Source organism: Mobula hypostoma, chromosome 16, assembly GCF_963921235.1.
Source record: "Mobula hypostoma chromosome 16, sMobHyp1.1, whole genome shotgun sequence".
NCBI lineage: Eukaryota > Metazoa > Chordata > Chondrichthyes > Myliobatiformes > Myliobatidae > Mobula > Mobula hypostoma.
Window position 1 is genome coordinate 11,513,391 of NC_086112.1, and position 23,014 is coordinate 11,536,404.

General features: G+C 41.9%; 1 protein-coding gene across 5 annotated transcripts in view; it reads right to left on the reverse strand.

Annotated features, from left to right (window-relative positions):
- The window catches only part of LOC134357221 (versican core protein-like), a 207,601-nt gene that overhangs the window by 23,214 nt on the left and 161,373 nt on the right, over positions 1–23,014 (reverse strand). For all 5 annotated transcript variants that reach the window (XM_063068523.1, XM_063068525.1, XM_063068526.1 and 2 more), the window contains exons 12-13: positions 16,626–16,784; positions 9,759–9,841 (exon numbers count right to left, since the gene is read on the reverse strand). In XM_063068523.1, the coding sequence (XP_062924593.1) occupies positions 9,759–9,841; positions 16,626–16,784 (242 nt within the window). The remainder of the gene's footprint in view (positions 1–9,758; positions 9,842–16,625; positions 16,785–23,014) is intronic.

The following is a 23,014-nucleotide window of genomic DNA, read 5'->3' on the forward strand; positions in this document are numbered from 1 at the left end:
ACAATAGGTGCAGGAGTAGGCCATTCGGCCCTTTGAGTCAGCACCACCATTCGCTGTGATCATGGCTGATCATCCACAACCAGAATCCAGTTCCTGCCTTATCCCCATAACCTTTGATTCCGCTGTCCTTAAGAGCTCTATCCATCTTTTTCTTGAAAACATCCAGAGACTTGGCCTCCACTGCCTTCTAGGGCAGAGCATTCCACAGTCTACACTCTACGTCAAACTGTGAGAATGAAATGGAAACTTTTAGATCAAATGCATCGATGTAGAATCTGTGTGTTCTCCTGGGTTTTCTGTCAACAGGCAGCCGATGAACTGCTAGAAAAGTCTCCTGCTTCTGGATGTTATTAGGAATCAGAACATTATAGGTACATTAAGCTATTATATTTTCTCTAGTTTAACATCTTGCTAGCCCTCATTGTTTAAGCCTGCACCTAGTGGCCACTTTTTTTAGGTGCACATATATATCTGCTAATTAATACAAATATCTAATCAGCCAATCATGTGGCAGCAACTCTGTGTATGGGGAAGGAATGTGATCTAAATGACTTTGATTGTGGAATGATTGTTGGTGCCAGATGGGGTGGTTTGAATATCTCAGAAGCTGGCTGATCTCCTGGGATTTTCATGCAGAACAAGTCTCTAGAGTTTACAGAGAATGGTGCAAGAAACAAAAAACATCCAGTGAGAGACAGTTCTGTGAGTGAAAATGCCTTGTTAATGAGAGAGGTCAGAGGAGAACGGCCAGACTGGTTCAAATTGACAGGAAGGTGACAATAACTCAAATACATGTTAGAACGGTAGGATGCAGAAGAGCATCTCTGAACACCCAAGACATCTAACCTTAAAGTGGATGGACTACAGCAACAGAAGACCATACACATACATTCAGTGGCCACTTTATTACGTACCTAATAAAATGGCCTCTTAGTGCATGTTTCACTCACCAAAACTCAAAAGTCAAAGGAGGAAGTATGCAAATGTAAGTATAACTGTGATTGAAGCCAAGAATAGCAAATTCCTTTGAGTTTAATTTGATCTGTGTAGCGCTTGTCTTATCTCGTGTGACAGGTCATGACACTCATTAGGAGAAACTCAAATTACATAGTAATACACTAGGTGTTAGTGGGCCATCAGAAGCTCTAGCTATCAAAAGGAGGCAGTGAATAGAAAACACACACTTCTAGAAATAAGCTTATAAAAATAGCAATATATACAAATACTTACATGTGTAAGAACAATTCAAAATTCTAACATTCTGTTCAGATTCCAAATCTCAGATATCAAATAAAAATCTAATTCCTTTTCGGTTAGAATCAGTGAGATTCATTAGAATAACCTTTATTATTCCAATTACTCTAACTAATTAGATCTAGTATTATTCCCTATTTAAAGGTTTACAAACTAACAATAAGAAAACTAATTGAATTCCTATTCGTAAGTATTATGGTTCACTTCAGTTTCAGTTCAAGTCAGGAGGTCTACAAATTCAAATTCAATATAATATATATATTATAGTGTTTTCAATAATGCCTTAACCACTTGGCCACGTGCTCACACTTAAACTATATGTATAGCTCACAAAGCTTTTTTCCCCAAGTTCTCTTTTCTTTAAGTCAGTAAACCTTGTTTTCATCCCTCCACAGGTGGAGCTTTTTAACATTACATCTTCCGATTTAATTAACCGGGGTTACATATGGCCAGGACTATTTTTTTAACTTAATAATAACATCTTGCAGTACATTTATTTAATATTAGCTCCCACATTCAGTTGTCTGAGATGACACTTTAAAAAAAATGTTGCTTTATAATTCTCCCACCTGGAGATATAACAGCTGAGTTTGTGTTCGTACAATCATTGTTGCAGCCACGTGGAAAGGAAAATGCACCAGGTTATTGCAGCCCAAGTCTGAATAACACTGGCTTTCATAAGTAATATTAACCATCTTCTGGCTCAACTAATAACAGCAGTACTGATGTGGCATTGAGTTATTTTTTCTAAGCTACGCAGTGGCAAAATAAACCATATGAAAGCAAAGGAGTTGTATATCATTCACAGTGCTCATTAGATGCAGAATCCGAACTCACTAACAAAGCAGTGTAGGGAAAGGACCCTTGAAATGGCTGTAGAAATAAAGATCTGAATTTACGGGATGCCTTTACATCCAGTGAGGTGTTTCTAGATGACGTACAGGAGCATTATCGAAAACACTTAACTGAGTCGTGTTTTGGCAGATGGCAAAAAGCTGAGCCAAAGTGGCTTTACAAAACTTGTTAAAAAGAAATTTAGGAGAATATCCTCAAATATTTATATTCTTGAGGAATATTGTCATGTTAACAATTTGGGGAAGGCTTAAATTGGGAAAGCACAAAAGAAGGAAAACATGTATAGTAGAGATATATCAGAACATTGTGGTACTAAACCGGGGTCGGCAACCTTTTTGCCTCTGTGGGCCGGATCGCGTATTAATGAGCGGACGGTGGGCCAGATAAATGCCATAAAAACTTGAAATATGGGAATTATCCATTTAAATACACCTAGTTATGTTTCGCCTCAAATTAATGAATAGCACATGCTAGAAAATCATTTGTGCTTAACTAAGTTTGCCAATTAGTAATCAAAGAACTCAGTTTAGTTTTTCTGTCCCACCACTGCTGGTGCCCCATTAGTTGTGATGCCAATTAGCTTCGACACATTAAGTTTCATTTCTGACATCATTTTCAGCAAAGCTTCAAAAATGTCTGCTCCAGTAACCGTGTCCTTCATAGGAATTAATTGAATAAACTCTTCAAAACTTTGAAAAGTTGAGGTCACTCCTCGCACAAACACTGCAAGTTGAGCAGTGTCCCTCAAGTCTGTACTCTCATCAAGCACAATTGGGCGAAAAAAAATGTAATTCGTTGCAGGCATCCCTTAAGCAACTTTTAACATCTGCTGACATTTCTTCAACTCGCCGTGTGATTGTTCTTGCTGACAGGCTGATAGATGAAAATAAAGATTTCTTTTCAGGACAAATAACATCCACCACTGCCAGTAAACATTCTTTGACAAACTCTCCATTTGTAAAGGGCTTCATCTTTACTGCAATACGTTTTGAGACTTCGTAGCTGGCACGGGTATTTCCTTCATTTTCACTGCTTTTCCTACCTTCCTGCGTTTTGCATTCATTGCCATTGGAATTTTTTTCTCCAATTTTATTTCGAAACTTAAGTTATTGAACAAGTATCGTAGCACATGTAAATATCTGGGCATTTAGCATGGATTTCTTGTTAAAACACAGTGATGCTGTTTCTGTTTACAAATTTGAACGATGCCATCTGAAAACCTGGGCGTGCACGGAGAGTATCTAATACATATTAATAAGGTAGTCTGCCTTCCCGTCTTTCATATATACCAGTGTTTGGTTTGGAACAAAACGGAACCTGGGGCCAGTGTAACAAGACGCCATGCATGTCCATCAGTGTGGTTGCGTGAAACACTCAGAGTAAGGAAAAATCGCTCGCGGGCTGGATAAGCACAGTATCCCAATATTTGCTCGCGGGCCGGTCAAAATACCTTCACGGGCCATAGGTTGCCTACCCCTGTACTAGACGAATAACACATACAAAGTGCTGGAGGAACTCAAAAGGTCAGGCAGCATCTATAGAAAGGGATAAACAGTCGACATTTTGGGCTGAGACCCTCCTTCAGGACTGTCCTGCTGAACTGGTTATTCCCCTCTGCAAATGTTGCCTGACGTCTGAGTTCTGCCAACATTGTGTATGTGTTGCTCTGGATTTCCAGCATGTGCAGAATCTCTTCTATTTATTATTAGGGTTAGACGGGGTCTCATTTGATGCTAATTCATTTACTTATCATATGTACATGGAAACATACAGAGAAGTACGTCATTTATGTAACAACCAACACAAGCTAAGGATAAGCTGGGGGCAGCCTGCAAGAGTCACCACACGTACCGGCACCAACACAGCGTGCACACAATGTTCAGTGCAACACAGAACACAACAAGCAACAAAACAACAACAGCAAAACAAGCCCTGATCCTCCCTCCCACCCTGTCATCCAATCACGCGCCCCCCCCCCAACCAGCTCCAACCAGGTTACAGAGATACCAGAGATGAAATTGAGGAAGGGTTTGAAAACCGCAGTGAAAGTGCATTCCTAACATAATTACAGAGCCAGATATACCTCCACTGCCAGCAAACAATGGCTGCAGTGTGTAGTATCAACAAGAAACTCAGTAGATACAGGACATAGAAATCTAGAGCACATACAGGCCCTTCAGCTCACAATGTTGTGCCGACCATGTAACCTACTCTAGAAACTGCCTAAAATATCCCTAGCACAGCCCTCTATTTTTCTAAGCTCCATGTACCCTATTGTATCCACTTCCACCACTGCTGCCGGCAGTGCATTCCACACACCCACTACTCTGTGTGTGAAAAACTTACCCCTAACATCCCCTTGGTACCTATTTCCAAGCACCTTAAATATGTGCCCCGTCCTGTTAGCCATTTCAGCCCTAGGAAAAAAAACCTCTGGCTATCCACAGGATCAATGCCTCTCATCATCTTATACACCTCTGTTGGGTCACCTCTCATCCTCTGTCGTTCCAAAGAGAAAAGGCCAAGTTCACTCAACCTATTCTCATAAGGTATGCTCTCCAATCTAGGCAACATCCTTGTAAATCTCCTCTGCACTCTCTCCATAGTATACACATCCTTCCTGTAGTGAAGTGACCAAAACTGAGCACAGTACTCCAAGTGGAGCCTGACCAAGGTTTTGTATAGCTGTAACATTACCTCACAGCTATTGAAATCAATCTCATGGTTGATGAATGCCAACACACCGTACGCCTTCTTAACAAAACTGTCAACCTGCACCACAGCTTTGAGTGTCCTATCAACACGGACCCCAAGATCCCTCAGATCCTCCACACTGCCAAGAGTCTTACCATTAGTATTATATTCCAGGTCCTTCATACAAATCACAAAGAGGAAGGGTCCCAGAACAGATTCCTGCGGTACACCGCTGGTTACCGACCTCCATGCAGAATACAAACCATCTACAACCACACTTTGCCTTCTGTGGACAATTCAGTTCTGGATCCACAAAGCAAGGTCTCCTTGGATCCCATGCCTCCTTACTTTCTGAATGAGCCTTGCATGGGGAACCTTATCAAATGCCTTACTAAAATCCATATACAGTACACTATATCCACTGCTCTACCTTCATCAATGTGTTTTGTTACTTCCTCAAAGAATTCAATGAGGCTCGTTAGGCACAACCTGCCCTTCACAAAGCCATGCTGACTATCCCTAATCATATTGTCTCTCCAAATGCTCATAAATCCTGCCTCTCAGGATCTTCCCCAACAACCTGCCCACCACTGAAGTCAGACTCACTGGTCGAGAATTTCCTGGGTTATCTGTAAGTTACTCTCAGTTCCACTCTGAAAAGCACCAGACTTGCTCGCCGCACCCACTGGGAAGGACTAATGCACCATTTCCATGAGATTACAACCACTGGCAGGTTCCTCCCCAATTCACACACCACCTGCACCGGAAATGCTCAGTTGTTCCTTCACGACCACTGGTAATCCTTATTCAACAGCAGTGTGAGGATGCCTGTCTCAGACCACTGCAGTCATTCAGGAAGCCGCCACAACACCACCACCTTCTCAAGGATAACTGGGGTAGGGCCATCAGTGCTAAGCATGCCTGCAATGTTTCTTTCCACAAGTAATATTTGTAAAAATGTTTGAATTGGAACCTACCTAATTCAGTAAACTCAAAGGTGAACAATAGGATTATAATAAGAGTTTTGTAACAGGTCTATACAAATGGATTGCCAGGGTTCATTAGAACTCTTGAGAGCTGACCTGGGTGGTTGTGATAGAATTAAATCATCTCCTTCAAGGTTTGGTGAGGCTAGAACTCAAGGTCATGGGTTAAGGATGAAAGATGAAATATGAAATGTTTAAGGTGAACATAAGGGGGATCTCCCTCACCCAGAGGGTGGTGAGTGTTGTATGAGCTTCTGGAAGAAATAGTGGATGTGGGTTTGATTTCAGCATGTAAGTGAAGTATGTGAATGGGAGTGGTATAGTCCGGGTGCGGGTAGATGGGAAGAGGCAGGAGATGAACACAGGCCGCTGGTACTGTAAAGCACTATGCTAACCACTACGCTACCATGCCAAAAAAGACTTAAAGCAGAAGTGAAGTGTTGTTATTGCAATTAGTTTATAAATGTATAGACTATTAGTTATTATTTAGAGATATAACGTGGAACAAGCCCTTCTACCCCAACAAGCTTACTCTGCCCAGCAAATCATTAACCTACTAACCAGTACATCTTTGGACTGTGGGGGGAAAGCAGAGCACCCTGAGGAAAGCCATACGTTCACAGGGAGGACATACAAACCCTTTGCGGAGGATGGTGGGAATGGAAATCTGACCTCAAATGCCCCGAGCTGTAGAGTGTTGTGCAAACCACTACACTGCCTTTTGACTGTAAATAGTTAGGGAAGCTGGATCAATTTTAGATTTTCAAGTGAAGGAAGGTAGCTCAATTCATCTTGTGAGCTTATAAAATGTCTCTAGCAGAGCAATGGCTACAGGATCAAATGATTTAAAGTTTATTGAAGAGAAAAAGGCAGATCAACAGTTTTACTAAGCAATATAAAATGCATTTGTATTCCATTCCATCGTGACAAAGTAATGAAAGGTATATTAGAAGGTGTCTATGCATTTTCCATAGTCATCATTACACAAAGTTGAGACTGGCCAGCCACACTAGACCTATTATGCTGCATCAGCAGCAAATATACCATCTAGAGATTTTACTCTGCCTCTAAATAAACCAACTGAGAATTTCTCCCAGTGGGTTTAACCTCAGTGAGGTAAGGACGTCAAAAGTGCCAGCTCTGTGCAATGTCTACGGGGTTCAGCGTCTCAATTTACACTTACGAAAATTGGTGACTTCAAGTAGTTTACCACATGTGTGATTGACTCAGCTCTGTACAAAAGCTCAATTATATCACAGCTACCTCAGGAGCTCACTGTATACCTCAGCGACAGATCATGGTAATGGCTTACTGCAGAAGACCTAAAAAGACCTCTGCCAGATCACCAACAGTACTTGGCTCCAAGCACAGTACACTTCTTGGGATGTACTCAGGAATAGATTTATAAGGAAGTAGCATTTTATAATGAAATACCTTATATAGTCAAACAATGCTAATAATTCAAACAGCATGACAGACATAAAGTCAGTCTATTGTATGAAAGTGCGACAAAGAACCTGCATGGAAATATGTGTTCTGGATTTGTCTGCCAACTTTTTAATAATTGGAATCATTTCATGTTTTACCCTACAATAAGAAGCCCTTTTTTTTATTTTTAGCAACATCTGTCCACTGTGGCATTTCCTGTGTCTCTGCATTAGTTAATAAGACCGCATTCTTTTACTTGGAGATTAGTAGTGCATTTTCTGTTGTGTTCTGTGCTCTTTTCTGCTGAGCCTGGTGGACATGCTATGTTGGCACAGGAATGTGTGGGCACACTTGTGGGCTTCTTAATCAAATCATGGAACGAACAGCTATGGAGATGAGAATGATTTATACGTGTTCCTACAATGCAGCTTTGCAATTAGGAACATATATAAAATGGAGATCCAACAAAAGTCTTCTGACTTAACTAAACAGTGATTTTTAAACCAGTTATTGTCAGTGGTAATTATCCTTGTCTCCATGGCAGAAGCTCCACAGCCCTTTCTTTCTTCAGTTGAGATGGCATTTAGTCATGTGGTTGGTCAGAGGCGTTTTCCCAGGACTGAAATGGCTGGCACGAGAGGGCACAGTTTTAAGGTGCTTGGGAGTAGGTACAGAGGAGATGTCAGGGGTAAGTTTTTCACGCAGAGAGTGATGTGTGTGTGGAATGGGCTGCCGGTGACGGGAGTGGAGGTGCATACGATAAGGTCTTTTAAGAGACTCCTGGGCAGGTACATGGAGCTCAGAAAAGTAGAGGGCTATGAGTAACCCTAGGTGATTTCTAAGGTAAGGACAATTTCAGCACAGCTTTGTGAGCCGAAGGGCCTGTATTGTGCTGTAGGTTTTCTAACTTTCTATATTTTCTATGTTTATCAAGTGCCTGTAGAGCCTCAGGTAGAAATGGCCTCATGCTGGATAGATGGGCTTTACACTTCAGTTGAAAAGTAGTTATACAGATTTTGTGTATGCGTATATAATCACTTTCCAGTAAGTAGTGTTACCAGCCTGCTTTCGACATCTGCCTTCACTGCAAATGTCTACACTCCTTGCAGCCTCAGTAAAGTAGCCAGCATAATCAAAGACCACACCCACTCCGGACATTCTCTCTTCTACCCTCTCCCATCGGGGAGAAGATACGAAAGCTAGATAGCACGTGCCGCCTGGCTCAAGGACAATTTTTAGCCCACTCTTGTAAGACTAAATGGTTCCCTAGTGAGATAAGATGGACTCTCGATCTCACACTCTACCTCGTTATGATCTTGCACTTTGCTGTTTACCTGCACTGCACTTTCTCTGTAGTTGTTACGCTTTATTGTTACTTTATTTACTGTTTCACCTTGTTCTTCCTCAGTGCATTATGTTATGATCTGATCCATATGAACGATATGCAAGACAAGTTTTTCACTGTATCTTGGGACATGGGACTATAATAAACTAAGTCCAATTCCAATGTTTATAAAGAGATGATCAAAGTCCGATGTTGGTCTCTGCATTAGATTCTGTTCTGCACACCAAGTGCCGTCTACCTCCGTTGGGAGAAGTACCAGTACTTGTTAAGCCTGAATGGATTTCTTAACAATCTGCTTTTGGATAACCTAGATTTCTAATCGTACAAAGTAAAATCTAAAGTAGAAGTTGTAACTTGGCTACAGTATTCTAGTAACCACACTTTTATATTACTGCACAATTGATTTTTTGTACTTTTTAGAAATATTACTCTCAGAGGCCTCTTTTTATTAGGTACACCTGCTTGTTAATGAAAATATCTAATCAGCCAATCATGTGGCAGCAACTCAATGCATAAAAGCATGCAGACATGGTCAAGAGATTCAGTTGTTCTTCAGACCAAACATCAGAACGGGGTTAAAAAAGTAATCTAAGTGACTTTGACCACGGAATGATTGTTGATGACTGACAGGGTGGTATGTCTGTCTCTGAAACTGACTTATCATCTGGGATTTTTGCATCTCTAGAGTTTACAGAGAATGGTGTGGAAAAACAAAAAAAACATAGTGAGTGGCAGTTTTGTGGGTGAAAATGCCTTGTTAATGAGAGAGGTCAGAGAATACTGAGATTGGTTCAAGCTCAGTAATCAAGCTTGATAAGAAGGCAACGGTAACTCAAATAACTATGCTTTACAACAGTGATGTGCAGAAGAGCATCTCTGAATGCACAACACGTCAAACCTTGAACTGGATGGGCTGCAGCAGCAGAAGACAACGCTCATACACTCAGTAGATGCTCTACTCAGTAGAGGAGGTACCTAATGAGGTGCCCACTAAGCATATGTGCTGTTTTATTAGCTCCCCTAACACATCTAGTGCAACAATATGAAACTCAGCAATACAGTTTTCATTGTAATTATACTTTACAGTGACAAATCTAAAGCACAATCCAGCAGTTAGTCCACACTGCCTTTCTATGAGTCATTCAGGAATGTTCCACCTGACATATATAAAACAAAACAAAGCTTCAAAGACTAACCAGAGGGCTTCCATCAGTCCAACGAAAATCGCGTTCAAACATTTTGTCATTGAGGCCAATCCACTGGTAGTCCTGGCCAATACCTATGGGGCAGACACAACAAGGAAGGAAGTATTTAATTCCAATTCTGTACATAATAACGATTCATCCAGTAAAATCAACTGGTTTACAAAGATATATGTCCTGTCTTTCCAATCTTGTATGGAACACTGAATAATTGGATTCTATTGCCCAATGGTTCTGGAATTTCTACTTTTCTACAACCATCATTTATTCTCCTGCTCTGAAGGTTAAAAACTACTTACTAAGCATTACAGTTGTAACACACAAAATGCTGAAGGAACTCAGCAGGTTAGGCAGCATCAATGGAGAGGAATAAACAGTTGCCTTTTTGAGCCGAAACCCTTCGTCAGGGTTTCGATTTCCAGCATTTGCAGAACCTCTTGTGTTTATGCATCACAGTTATGCTAATTTAAATTTCACGTGTCTGAGTAATGTGGGGCTTATTCAAAGTTATTCAGACGTTGTTATCAGACTATGCTGACTAACACATACAAAATGCAAGGATGTAATGCTGAGGTTTTATAAGACATTAGTTAGACTGCACATGGAGTACTGAGAGCAGTTTTGGGCCCCTTATCTAAGAAAAGATGAACCGGCATTGGAGAGGGCCCAGAGGAGGTTCGTGCAAATGATCCCAGGAATGAAAGGGTTATGGGCCTGTACGCACCGGAATTTTGAAGAATGAGGGGAGGATCTCATTGAAACCTATTGAACGTTGGAAGACCTAGATAAAGTGGATTCAAAGAGAATATTTCCTTTAGTGGGGAGTCTAGGGCCAGAGGGAAATAGAGGGAAATCCATTTAGAACAGAGATGAGGAAAAATTTCTTTAGCCAGAGATAGTGAGTCTGCGGAATTCATTGCCACAGATGGTGCTGCAGGCCAAATCATTCGGTATCTTTAAGATGAAAATTGATAGGTTCTTGATTAATCAGGGCATCAAAGCTTGCTGGGAGAAGACAGGAGAATGAGCTTGAGAGAGAAAATAAATCAGCCATGATGGATTGGAGGAGGAAGCTCAACGGGCCGAATGGCCTAATTGTGCTCCTGCATCTTAGCGTCTTAATGTGGCTTTACCGAAGTTTTATATTACTGACCCAAGCAATGAAGGTGAACATGCAGTACGTCTTCTTTACTACTCCACGCACTTGTGACGCCACTCTCAGGAGAGATATGGATTAGTTCTTCAAGATCCCTCTCTCTATGTGAATGTTCCCAAGGGATCCTACCATTTACTGTATGCTTTCTTTTTTTTTAATTTGACCTCTGGAAGTACAACACCTTATAGTTGTCCAAATTGAAATCCATCTGCCTTTTCTCTGTCCACATTTCCACTTCTCTGTATCCTGCTAAACTTCTTGGCAACATTCTTTACTGACCACAAGCCCACCTCCGGCCAATTTCTGTAATACCTACAAACTACAATCAACATATTTGGGGTCTGATTAAAAATAGACTTAAGAAAACGTGTGCACATTATTTTGCTGACACAAGGATTAATCATTAAATATCACATTTCGGCTTTCAAGACCATACACATACTAGAGGTTATAGACAAGAGAACAGGCTCTTCGGCCCACAATATTGTGCTGACCTTCTGACCGACTGCAAGATCAATCTAACCCTTCCCTGCTGCATAACCCTTCATCTTCCTTTCATCCGTACCTTTCTAAGAGCCTCCTAAATGTCCCTACTGTATCTGCCTCTACCATCACTCCCAGCAGTGCATTCCAAGCACCCACCACTCCCTGTGTAAATAAAAACCTACGCCTGACATCCCTCCGAAACTTTATTCCGAAGTATGTCCTTGTGTAGTGATGTTTTCCACCCTGGGAAAAAGTCTCCAGCTGTCCACTCTATTGATGCCTCTTATCATCTAGTATACCTCTATCAAGTCAGCTCTTATCCTCCTTCACTCTACAGACCATAATGTTGGAACTAGGGTTAAAAACTTTAGGAATATTATTAGTGAAATAACCAAGAATCTGTTGTAAGTTTCAGTGAAATTTGAACCCTCTCTCACATGTGCAATGGCAAGCAAAAGTAGTCTCTCAAAGATAAGGCCTGGGTAATTTCACCACACAAAGTGTGTTCAGATCATCTGGTGATCTGTGTCACAGAGCTGCTGACCATTTGGATGAGTTCAACCCAGTGGCTTTGAGTTTCGTCAGCTCGGTGTGGAGCTGCCAGGCGCGACGTGTGTGCGAGGGAGAGCTCCATGTGAGGGGACAGAGATCAGTGATGTCCAGTCGGCCTAATGTCAGATCACAGTATGAAGAAAACAGTGGCACAGATAACACCACCATCAAGATAAAAAGTGAATCTGCAGCTGTTCAATAACTCAAACAAGAATATAAGAATAAAATTAGCTCCTCTCAAAGGTGAACAATGGCCTGTGTCTGCTCCTATATCTTATGGTCTTAATCTATACCAGGTAACTCTAGTTTTAATGTTGTTTCCATCTTCCTCTTGGCTGCTAGTGTTAGCTATCCATGGTGTACAGCCCCTAACCCTGCAAAGCCTCGTCCTCGGAGTAACCATTCCTCTGTTAACAACGGCAAGGTTTCTGTACTGCTTTCCAGCCAACACCCAATCTATAATATAAGTGTCACTGCTACCTTCTTCAGTAGGATCTGGTGATATGAGTATTTGAAAATCTGTGCTCATTATCCCAATGATGTGGTCGTGGTCGAGTGGTCGGCGACTTGGGCCGGCTCCCCCACCGGACTTAGTCTGGTGAGGAGGGTGTGAGGACACCCAGCAGGACTGAAAAAAACAAGACCTGACAAAGGGCGGATGAGCTCCTTGTGAGCCAACGGCCATCTTCCGTGGAAGAGATAAAAGCCTCACCACGTAGCTACGAATTGTATGCTATGCACATAGTTAGAAGAGACATGATGAACTTGGGCGCTGCACCGTGTGCCTGGACCTGCCCAAGGCCTCCGCCTAAGGAAGGGCCGAGCTCGAAGAAGCGGCCGCGGCTGGAGGCCGACACAGCCTTGGGCTTGAGTTCGGCGGGGGCAGCGGCGGGCAGTGCCAAGGTGGCCAACGAGAACAAACTGGAGGCGAGGCTGTACTCCGTGCTGTCACAAGATTGAAGAAGATGAAGGTGCATAGCTGCCAACCCTGTATTTGGGACGGCACCCACTGACTGACTGACTGACTCATTATCACCAGATCCCAGTAAAGAAGGTAGCAGTAACACTTCCACTATATCTACAGGAGTCATTCACATTCATCTCAACCATCTCCATTTCGATGGCACACTGTTTACAGTGGCAAGTTGGAAGTAGAGGTTGGCCAGGCCAAATCTCTATTCTTTGGATCGTAGGAAAATGAAGGGTGACCTTATAGGAATAATTAAAGGTTTGAAAGGCATAGAATAAGATGAACGGTAGTGGTCTTTTCCCTACAACAGGGGAGACCTAAAGGGCATATATTTAGGGTTAGAGGGGAAAGATTTAAACGGCACCGGAGGGGCAACTTTCCCACAGAGAGGTGGTAAGCATATGGAATGAGCTGCCAGAGGAAGGGGACTACAGCATCATTTAAGAAGTACTTGGATGGGTACGTGGAGGGATGGGGGTTAGAGGGATACAAGCTGAACACAGGAAATTGAGGCCGGCTGGGTCAGCACCATGGACTGGTTGGGCTGCATTGTGCTACAACTATGCTGTATTGCTCTTTGACTACTATAGGATGTTCCTCTTTTTGGTGAACACATACCTTGACTTTAGAGTTCGATCAAGATTTTCAATCAACATAAATTTATCAAAGCTCAAAGTAAATTTATTATAAAATCCTGTGTACTTGTGCACTAAAGTTGATTCAAATACATAAGCCAAAACTCAGCTACTCATTACTGCTATAAAATTATTTCATCTTGAAAGGATTGTTTCTTATTTTCTATTTTAGAGATACAGCACGGAACAGGCCCTTCTGGTCCTTTGGGATGCACCACCTACTCAACCCAAACCTATTTACAGAACAATCTACAATGACGAATTAAATGATTAATTGGTACGTCTTCGGACTGTGGGAGGAAACTGGAGGAGCCAGAAAAGAGAAAATGCTCTGAATACCTATTGGCATTCGATCCTTTTATTTTGCATATTTTGATACAAAATATTAACAACTCTTTCTTTCAATCTGGTGTATATTATAAGCATTTTCCTTCTTTGTGATCTACAGATTCCAGAACTGTTGTCCCAAAGCTTGCAAATCATTTGCCTCACCCTGCTATTTAGAGAAGTTAATAGAGGGTCACCAGGGAATTATAGACCAATTAGCCTTGCATTTATTTTTGGAAAAATGTTAGAGTTGATAATTAAGAAGGGAGTCACTGAACACCTTGAGATTTTTCAGCAGATCAGAAAAGCCAGCACGGACCTGTAAGACGTGTGGCATGCTTGGCAAGGCATCACATTCAAAGCCTTTCCCATCATCGAGAACATTTACAAAAGAATGCGGCCACAAGAAAGCGGCATCCATCTTCAAAGACCCCCGACATCCAGGCCATGCTCTCTTCTCGTTACTACCATTAGGCAGGAAGTACAAGAGCTTTAGATCCCACACCACCAGGTTCAGGAACAATTATTACCCTTCCACCATCAAGTTGACGGACCAGCGTGGATAATATCCTCACCACTACTCTGAACTGATTCTACGACCTGCAGACTCATTTTCAAGGACTCTTTACAACTCATGTTCTCAGTATTTTTTAACTGCAGAATTTGTCTCCTTTTACATAGTGGTTGCCTGTCAGTCTTTGTTAATAATTTTTCACAGATCCTATTGTATTGCTTTATTTTTCTATAAATCCCTGCAAGGGAATGAATCTCAAGGTAGTATATGGTGACGTAAGTACTTTGATAAATATAGAAACATAGAAAATAGGTGCAGGAGTAGGCCATTCAGCCCTTCGAGCCTGCACCGCCATTCAGTATGCTCATGGCTGATCATCCAACTCAGAACCCCGCCCCAGCCTTCCCTCCATACCCCCGATCCCTTTAGCCACAAGGGCCATATCTAACTCCCTCTTAAATATAGCCAATGAACTGGCCTCAACTGTTTCCTGTGGCAGAGAATTCCACAGATTCATCACTCTCTGTGTGAAGAAGTTTTTCCTAATCTCAGTCCTAAAAGGTTTCCCCTTTATCCTCAAACTGTGACCCCTTGTTCTGGATAAATAATAAATTTTAATTTTACTTTGACTTTTTGGAGAAGTACCTAAATAATGTTGAAGGCTGCCTCAGTATATTTAATGTAGAAGGCATTTGATAAGATCCATCATTATCACAATGTAGGTGCTGTTATTATAGATAGTGTTGATAAGTACTGCAGCATTAATGGCAAGAAAACATAACAGGCATCTCGTCACTTTGGAGTTAAAAATGATCAGTCTTTGCAACAATAAAATGATACAGGCAATAGATGGGTTCTCAGTCCAAGGATCCATGTATGTGAATCATTAAAATGCCATGGACAAGTGCCGATAGTAAACAGTAGAATGCCAGCTTTTATATCTGGAGAGCTGAACTGCTGGGGATGGAAATGATGAAATGGATGAAAGGACTTGGTTACTCCACACCTAAAATCCGCTGGATGGAACATGCTGAGAACAGACGAATTGGCTTTGGAAAAGAGCTGTGATGCAAAGTGACTCACTGCCTGTAAGAGTGGCTGAAACAAAAGTTAAGCAGCGCAGTCAAAGGGATGTTGGAAAAGTATCAGGGGAAAACATTTGTCAGGCCTCTGCGACAGATATGGGAAACAAAGATTGCCAGGTTTGCTTTACTAAGAGCTGACGTGTCTTCTCTGATTTTAAGTGTTTGATTATGAGAGATGCTTAAATTAGCTGTTCTATTATAAAACCATAAGAAATAGGAGCAGAATTTTACCGTTCAGCCCACTGAGTCTGCTCTGCCATTCGGCCATGGCTGATTTATTTTCCCTCTCAACCCCTTTCTCCTGCATTTTCCCCGAAACCTTTGATGCCCTCACAAATCAAGAACCTATCAATCTCACTAAATATACCCAAAAACTTGATCTCCACATTTGTCTGTGCAATAAATTCCACAGATTCACAATTAAACAAATTGCTCTTCATTGTGAGGCTGTGTCCTCTGTCCAATGAATTCACTGCCCTCTGTCTAAAGGAGTTCCTCCTCATCTCTGTTCCAAACGGACTTCTTTCTATTCTGAGGCTGTGCCCTTTGCTCTTAGACTCCCCCACTACTGGAAACACCCACATCCACACTATCCAGGCCATTCAGTATTCAGTAGGTTTCAGTGAGATCCCCACCCCTCATTCATCTAAAATCCAAAGAGTACAAGCCCAGGGCCATCAGATGCTCCTTGTGCGATAACCCTCTCATTCCCAGGAACCTTCTCAGATATATTAAAAATCAAGCATGGCCTTTCCAGACTGGAAAACACTTCTACACACTAAAGTTGAAGACATTTGTAGCTTTGTCCCTCAAAGCGGAATAGATGCCTGGTCACTTGTTACATATAATAAACTTTTCTTAAACTGAGCGTGTGGAATTAGGTTAAGACTAGCTATGACATCACAAACAGTAAGATAAGAGCTGAAAAGCTAATTAGCTCCCCCTGTAGTTACCCTACCAAATATTTTATTTCAACATTTTTCTCTCCAGTTGTGAATATCAGAACCAGCTGCCTTAACATTCCATTACCCATACCATGAATCTGAATTCACATTCTGGAGATTGTTGTTTGTGCATATCCACTAAGGCTCGTGAATCAACGAGAAGAAGTGTTTCTGAATTGTCAAGGTACATACGATTCACAAAGAGTTGCTCCTCGTGCGTCAGGATGCTGGACAGGTGAGCTCCCTGCAGGCGACAATCCTTCTCCGCGTCCTCCCAGTTGCGCCGGTGGCCGAAGTACTTGTAGCAATGTCCTTCGAACTTGTGCCATCCAAAGTCGCAGTTCTCTGTGTCTGACAATCAAAACGACAGATGCATCAATCCACTGGACACAGCACGGCCAGTTACTACCTTCTTAACTAAAGGTGCAGGAACACTTACCAAATTATAAATGTGCTAATACATCTGAAGAAAAATACAAACCATCCAACACTGTAAGATTTGTAAAGAGGCAGCATTAAATATAGAGCATACTGTACATCAGTACGGGCCCATCAGCTCACAATGTAGTGCAGAACTAATTAAACTGCATTTGCAGCCTGCCATCATTCAGTCACACTGGAGATATAAAGAGCAAGAAAAATGTGTGAATACAGCGGTGCCTGAGAAATCTCTGTTGAAGTTATAATTGTGGGGCAGAGCAGTCTCGTCCTCCAGTTCATTGCGTGAGATTACTTTGCAGCGATTGGCACCACAGAGAGGTTTAAGTGGCTGCAGACAAAAATGTCACTTCAGAATACAGCACAGCACAAGCCCTTTGGCACAGGATGTTGTGCCAACTTTTTAACCTACTCCAAGATCAATCTAACTCTTTCTTCCCGCAAGGTGGCACAGTACCATAGTAGTTAGCATAATGCTGCTGCAGCGCTAGCTGTAAGACCAGGGTTCAATTCCCACCTCCGTCTGCAAGGAGTTTGTACGTTCTCTCTGTGACCTCGGGGGTTACCTCCAGGTGCTCCAGTTTCCTCCCACATTCCAAAGACTTACTGGTTAGAGTTGTGTGCATGCTGTGTTGGTGATGGTGAAGGCATGGGGACACTTGTGGACAGTCCAGCACAATCCTTGCATTTCACTGTATGCTTCGATGTACATCTGATAAATAAAGTTGATCTTTGAAATCTGTGAAATCCTTAATCACTAAGTCTTCCATTTTTCTTTCATCCATCTGCCCATCTTAAATGTCCCTAATATATCTGCCTCTACCACCACCCTGCAGTGTATTCCATGCACCCACCACTCTGTGTAATAAAATTTACCTCTGCCATCCACCGCCCCCCCCAACCAATACTTTCCTGTGATCTCCTTCAAATTTTGTCCTCTTGTATTCGCGATTTCTGCCCAAGGAGAAGGGCACTGACTGTCCACACTATGGCTTTTAATATCTTCTACACCTCTATCAACCCTCCTCTTCTTCTCCTTCACTCCAAAATAATCCTATTTCTTCAAATATTCTTAAGTCCTCTGCAGCAGTGTTCAAACATGTCGAAAGAAGCTTAGGTTTCTGGTGGTTAGGAAAACTCTCCTGAAAAGTGTGGCTTATCACCATTTGCTTATCATGGGCAAGGGTAAAATGGCACTTGAAACCCAGCTTGATCTATTTCTGATTTCCATTATAAAAACCTTGTTGGGTTTTATAAATAGCTCATTATCACTAGGTGCCACGTCATATAAAGTGGGCGATCATGGGTCTTTGACCATGCTGCACTAGTGAAGGAAGCGTTTTCTATCGAAGTGATTTGCCATTGGTTTCTTCTGCGAAGTGTCTTTACAATACGAGTGACCCCAGTCATTATCAATACTCTTCAGTGATTGTCTGCCTGACGTCAGTAGTCATATAACCGGGACTTGTGATATACACCAGCTGCCCACATAACCATCCACCATCTGCTCCCAAGGCTTCACGTGACCCTGATCCAGGGGGCTAAGCAAGTGCTACTTCTTGCCCCAGGGTGACCTGCAGGCTATCTTACACCTCCTTTGTTAGAGAAGTATCTCCACCCCACCACCCTACATAAATAGTCAGTGAGTGTTGTTTAATGACTACCAACTGCATCAACCAGTACAGTAGTGTAGAGGTCAGCATAATGTTTTACAATTCCAGCCATCACTGATCGGGATTCAAGTCCTGCCGCTGTCTGTAGGAAGCTCGCACATTCTCCCCATAACCACGTGGGTTTCTTCCAGCTGCTCCGATTTCCTCCCACATTCCAAAGATAACATAGAACAGAAAAATCTACAGCACATTACAGACCCTTAGGCCCACAATGTTGTGCCAACCATGTAACCTACTCTAGAAGCTGCCGAGAATTTCCTTACCGCATAGTCTATTTTTCTAAGCTCCATGTACCTATCTAAGAGTCTCTTAAAAGACCCTATTGTATCCACCTCTACCACCTTTGCTGGCAGTGCATTCCACACACCCACCACTCTCTGTCAAAAACTTACCTCTGACTACACCCTTGTACCTACTTCCAAGCACCATAAACTATACCCCATCATGTTAGCCATTTCAGCCTTGAGGAAAAGTCTCTGGCTATCCATACGATCATTGCCTCTCATCATCTTATACACCGAAGATGTACAGTTTAGGGTTAGTAAATTGTGGCCATGCTTTGCTAGCCCTGGAAGTATAGTGACTCTTGCAGGCTACCCCACCCCCCCGGCATATCCTCAGACTGTGTTGGTCGTTGACACAAACAGCGCATTTCGCTGTATGTTTCAATGTACGTGTGACAAATAAAACTAATGTCTCCATGAGACAAAACAGTTAAAATATTCATTTTGAGAAAAACAAGCAAATTGCCAAGTTCTTAAATTAATAAAAGATGCTGGCCTCAATATTGTGTTTGGACATCTGCGTATGTAGCTTAGCACATTAAGATTTGGTTCTTTGTCTTGTTAATTTGAATCTAGTTCTAACAAGTTTATTTACTTATGTGTAGATGCTTAAAGCACAAGGAGATGACTAGTTTAAAATGCAAAGAGTAAAATCTTATTGATGAAGCATACACTGATCTGTGTAAGCTACTTGAGACTTGCAATTAGTAGGTCACTGGCATCTAACACAGATTTGTACAAGATGGGACTAAACTATGCCAGAAAGGAGGAAGGTGAGTCAATGCTCTGGAGAAACAACAGCAAAAATCATATTACCATCTCAGCAATAAAGTAGGAAGACTCTACGGGGAAATTATTTAACCTAACACTTCTAACTATATACACTCAGGAGCCACTTTATTAGGTACACCTGTACACCTGCTCATTAATGCAAATATCTGATCAGTCAATCACGTAGCAGCATAAAAGCATGTAGACATGCTCAAGAGGATCAGTTGATAATCAGACCAAACATCAGAACGGGGAAGAAATGTGATCTCAGTGTTGGTGCCTGACAGAGTGGTTTGAGTATCTCAGAAAATGCTGATCTTCTGGGATTTTCACACACAACAGTCTCTAGAGTTTTTAGAGAAAGGTGCAAAAAACAAAAGAAAGACATCAATGAGTGACGGTTCTGTACTTGAAAACGTCTCGTTAGTGAGAGAAATCAGAGGAGAATGGTCATACTGGTTCAAGGTGACGGGAAGGAGACACAGCACAAGAAATCTGGATAGAAATCCAGAGCCCCCCCCCCCACACACACACACAACGCTGGAGGAACTCAGCAAGTCAGGCAGCACCCAGGCAGGGGAATGAGCAGTCAATATTTCAGGCCCTTCATTGAATATTCCTCAAAAAACTTGGTTAAAGTGATCAACTTTTAAAAAAAATTGAAAAATTGGAAAAGTGATGTGGAGGAAGAATGTCAAAAATGAAGGTGTGGTTTTATCTTTTTCTCAGACAATCAGTTGGGCATTCTCTCTTCTCCCGCCTCCAGCTGGACAGAAGGCACAAAAACCTGTAAGCACATACCACCAAGTTCAAGGACAGCTGCTTGTACGACGAGAAGGACTCTTGACCTCACAGTCTACCTTGTTATGACTTTGTACTTGATTGTTTACATGCACTGCACTCTTCCAGTATCCTTCATACTTTTTCAGCATCTTTATTTAAAGCAAAAGGTGGTAGGTTCTTGATAAATTCAGGATGATAAAGGTTGGGGGGGGAGAAGGCAGAAGAATTGGGTTGAGAGGATTAATAAATCAGCCTTGATGGAATGGAGGAACAGACTCAAAGGGGTGTATGGTGTAATCTTGCCCCAGTGTCTTAAGCCTGTGGTCTTATGGTTATTGTTGTACCTTATTCTAGCTCAATGTGCTGCGTAATGAATTGATCTGTATAACACTATACAAGACAAGCTCTTCTCTGTATCACGGTACATTTAAAAGTGCACTTTAAATAGAAAAACTTGCAAACTAGGACAGGTTTATCAAAAATAAATCTACTTTCAAATTGGGATAAAGCTGAAATAAACGTCAAAATTGGCAGTGCACCTTCCTAATTGCAGCAGGGAAGAAATGTGTGAGGTACTGCCTCTCCTACAGAACTACAACAAACCTTTAATCCATCCAACAACTCAGCAGCAATGAAGTAAGAATCAGTAAAGCTCACCAGAGGCTTATTAAAAATCAATAATTGTGTAACAAAATAAGAAATTGTGAACCACAGAAAATTTAAAGTATTGCTTTGCTATTGTGTTAAATCAGTTCATGAGAACATGATTTTAAGCTCTCATTAAATCCTTTCTTTATAATCTCTTTCTCCAGATTTTCAGCTTCCCAAATGAAATATTTCCCCCTGGATTTGAAACGACCTGCTCTTTAATCTCAGAGTATGAAGTGATTAAAGAACCATCCACCCCCCTGCAGATTTATTGCCTGACCCCAGTCAGAGACTCACCATCATTTCACAGGAAGGAAGTGGACAAAAAACCCTGTGATAATGCTCAGAAGCTATAAGTCATGTCCAAAGACAGCAGGCCATCGGAGGGAAAAAAAGGCATCTTTTTTCAAGAAACATTAGAAGTCTTTTTGATATATCATGTTCTAGCCGAGGGTGGCATAGTGGCTAGCGTAGTGCATCACAGAGCCAGCAATTGAGGTTTGGGTTAAATTCCTACCGATGTCTGTAAGGAGTTTATATGTTCTCCCCGTGACCGCTTGGGTTTCTTCCAGACATTCCAAAAAATGACAATTGGATTAAAGTTAGACTCAGGAGATTCTGCAGAAGCTGGAAATCCACAGTAATACACACACAATGCTGGGCGAGCTCAGCAGATCGGGCAGCATCGATGGAAAAGACTAGAGTGTTGACAGTGTGCGCTGACACCCTTCATCAAGATTAGGGTCAGAAGGTTATGGGCGTACTATGTTGGCGCCAGAAGCATGGCAACAGTTGCAGGTTGCCCCCATCACATTTTGTCCTTGCAAAATGACTCATTTCACTCTATAAGCACAAGAGGAGCTGGCAATCCAGAGCAACACACACAAAATGGTGGAGGAACTCAGTAGGTCAGGCAGCATCTATGGAGAGGAATGAACAGTCGACATTTCGAGCTGAGATCTTTCATCAGGATATTTCTCTGTATGTTTCAATGTATATGTGATAAAGCAAAGCTTTACACTTAAAATTTTAAATGAAAAATAAAAAGATCACATAGAAATTAAAATATTTGGCTGAATCTTTAAAGGTGCAGAGCAAATCCAAATGAAATATTAGAATAAAATTCCTTAGATAAAGAATGGACAATATTGGTCACGGCTCAAAGGGAGGAAGGAAGTTCCTTTAGCATTCTACATATTGAGAGTGAATCCATTTATAAGGCCCCTTTATTGCCCTCCATAGATACTGCCTGACCTGCTCAGTTCCTCCAGTATTTTGTGTCTGTGTTGCTCTGTTTATAAGGAATGGTTTTACAGTGGTAACTCCATGAAGCAATTCTGCCATAAATCAGAGTGTTGTGAGTTAAAGTCTCACTCTGGGGACCTGAGCTCAAAACTGAAGATGGTAATCTGGTACAGCAATAAGCCGTCAAAAAGTAGGAGGTTTCATCTGCTATCCCAGATGAGTGCAGAAGTTTCCACGTCCCAGTTGTCATGGTCAATATCTATCCCCTGAGCTCTATCACGAAACTTGATCATTCATACCACTTATGTAAGCCTGTTAAGGGGAAATTTAGACCAGAAGACACAGAGGCAGAATTAGGCCATTCAGCCCATCAAGTCTGCCCCACCATTCCATCAGAGCTGATTCATTATCCCTCGCAATCCCATTCACCTGCCTTCTCCGCATAACCTTTGTCGACGCCTTGCCCATTCAAGAACCTATCAACCTCCACCTCAAATATATTCAATGACTTGGTCTCCACAGCCATCTGTGGCAAAGAATTCCACAGATTCACCATCCTCTGGCTAGGGAAACTTCTGCTCATCGCTGTTCTAAATGGACATCCCTCTACTCTGAGGCTGTGCCCTCTAGTCCTAAACTCGCCCATAATAGGAAACATCCTTGCCATGTCCACTGTATCTGGGCCTAGATCCTCACCCCCCCACCTCCCCCTCACCCCCATTCTTCTAAACTTCAGCAA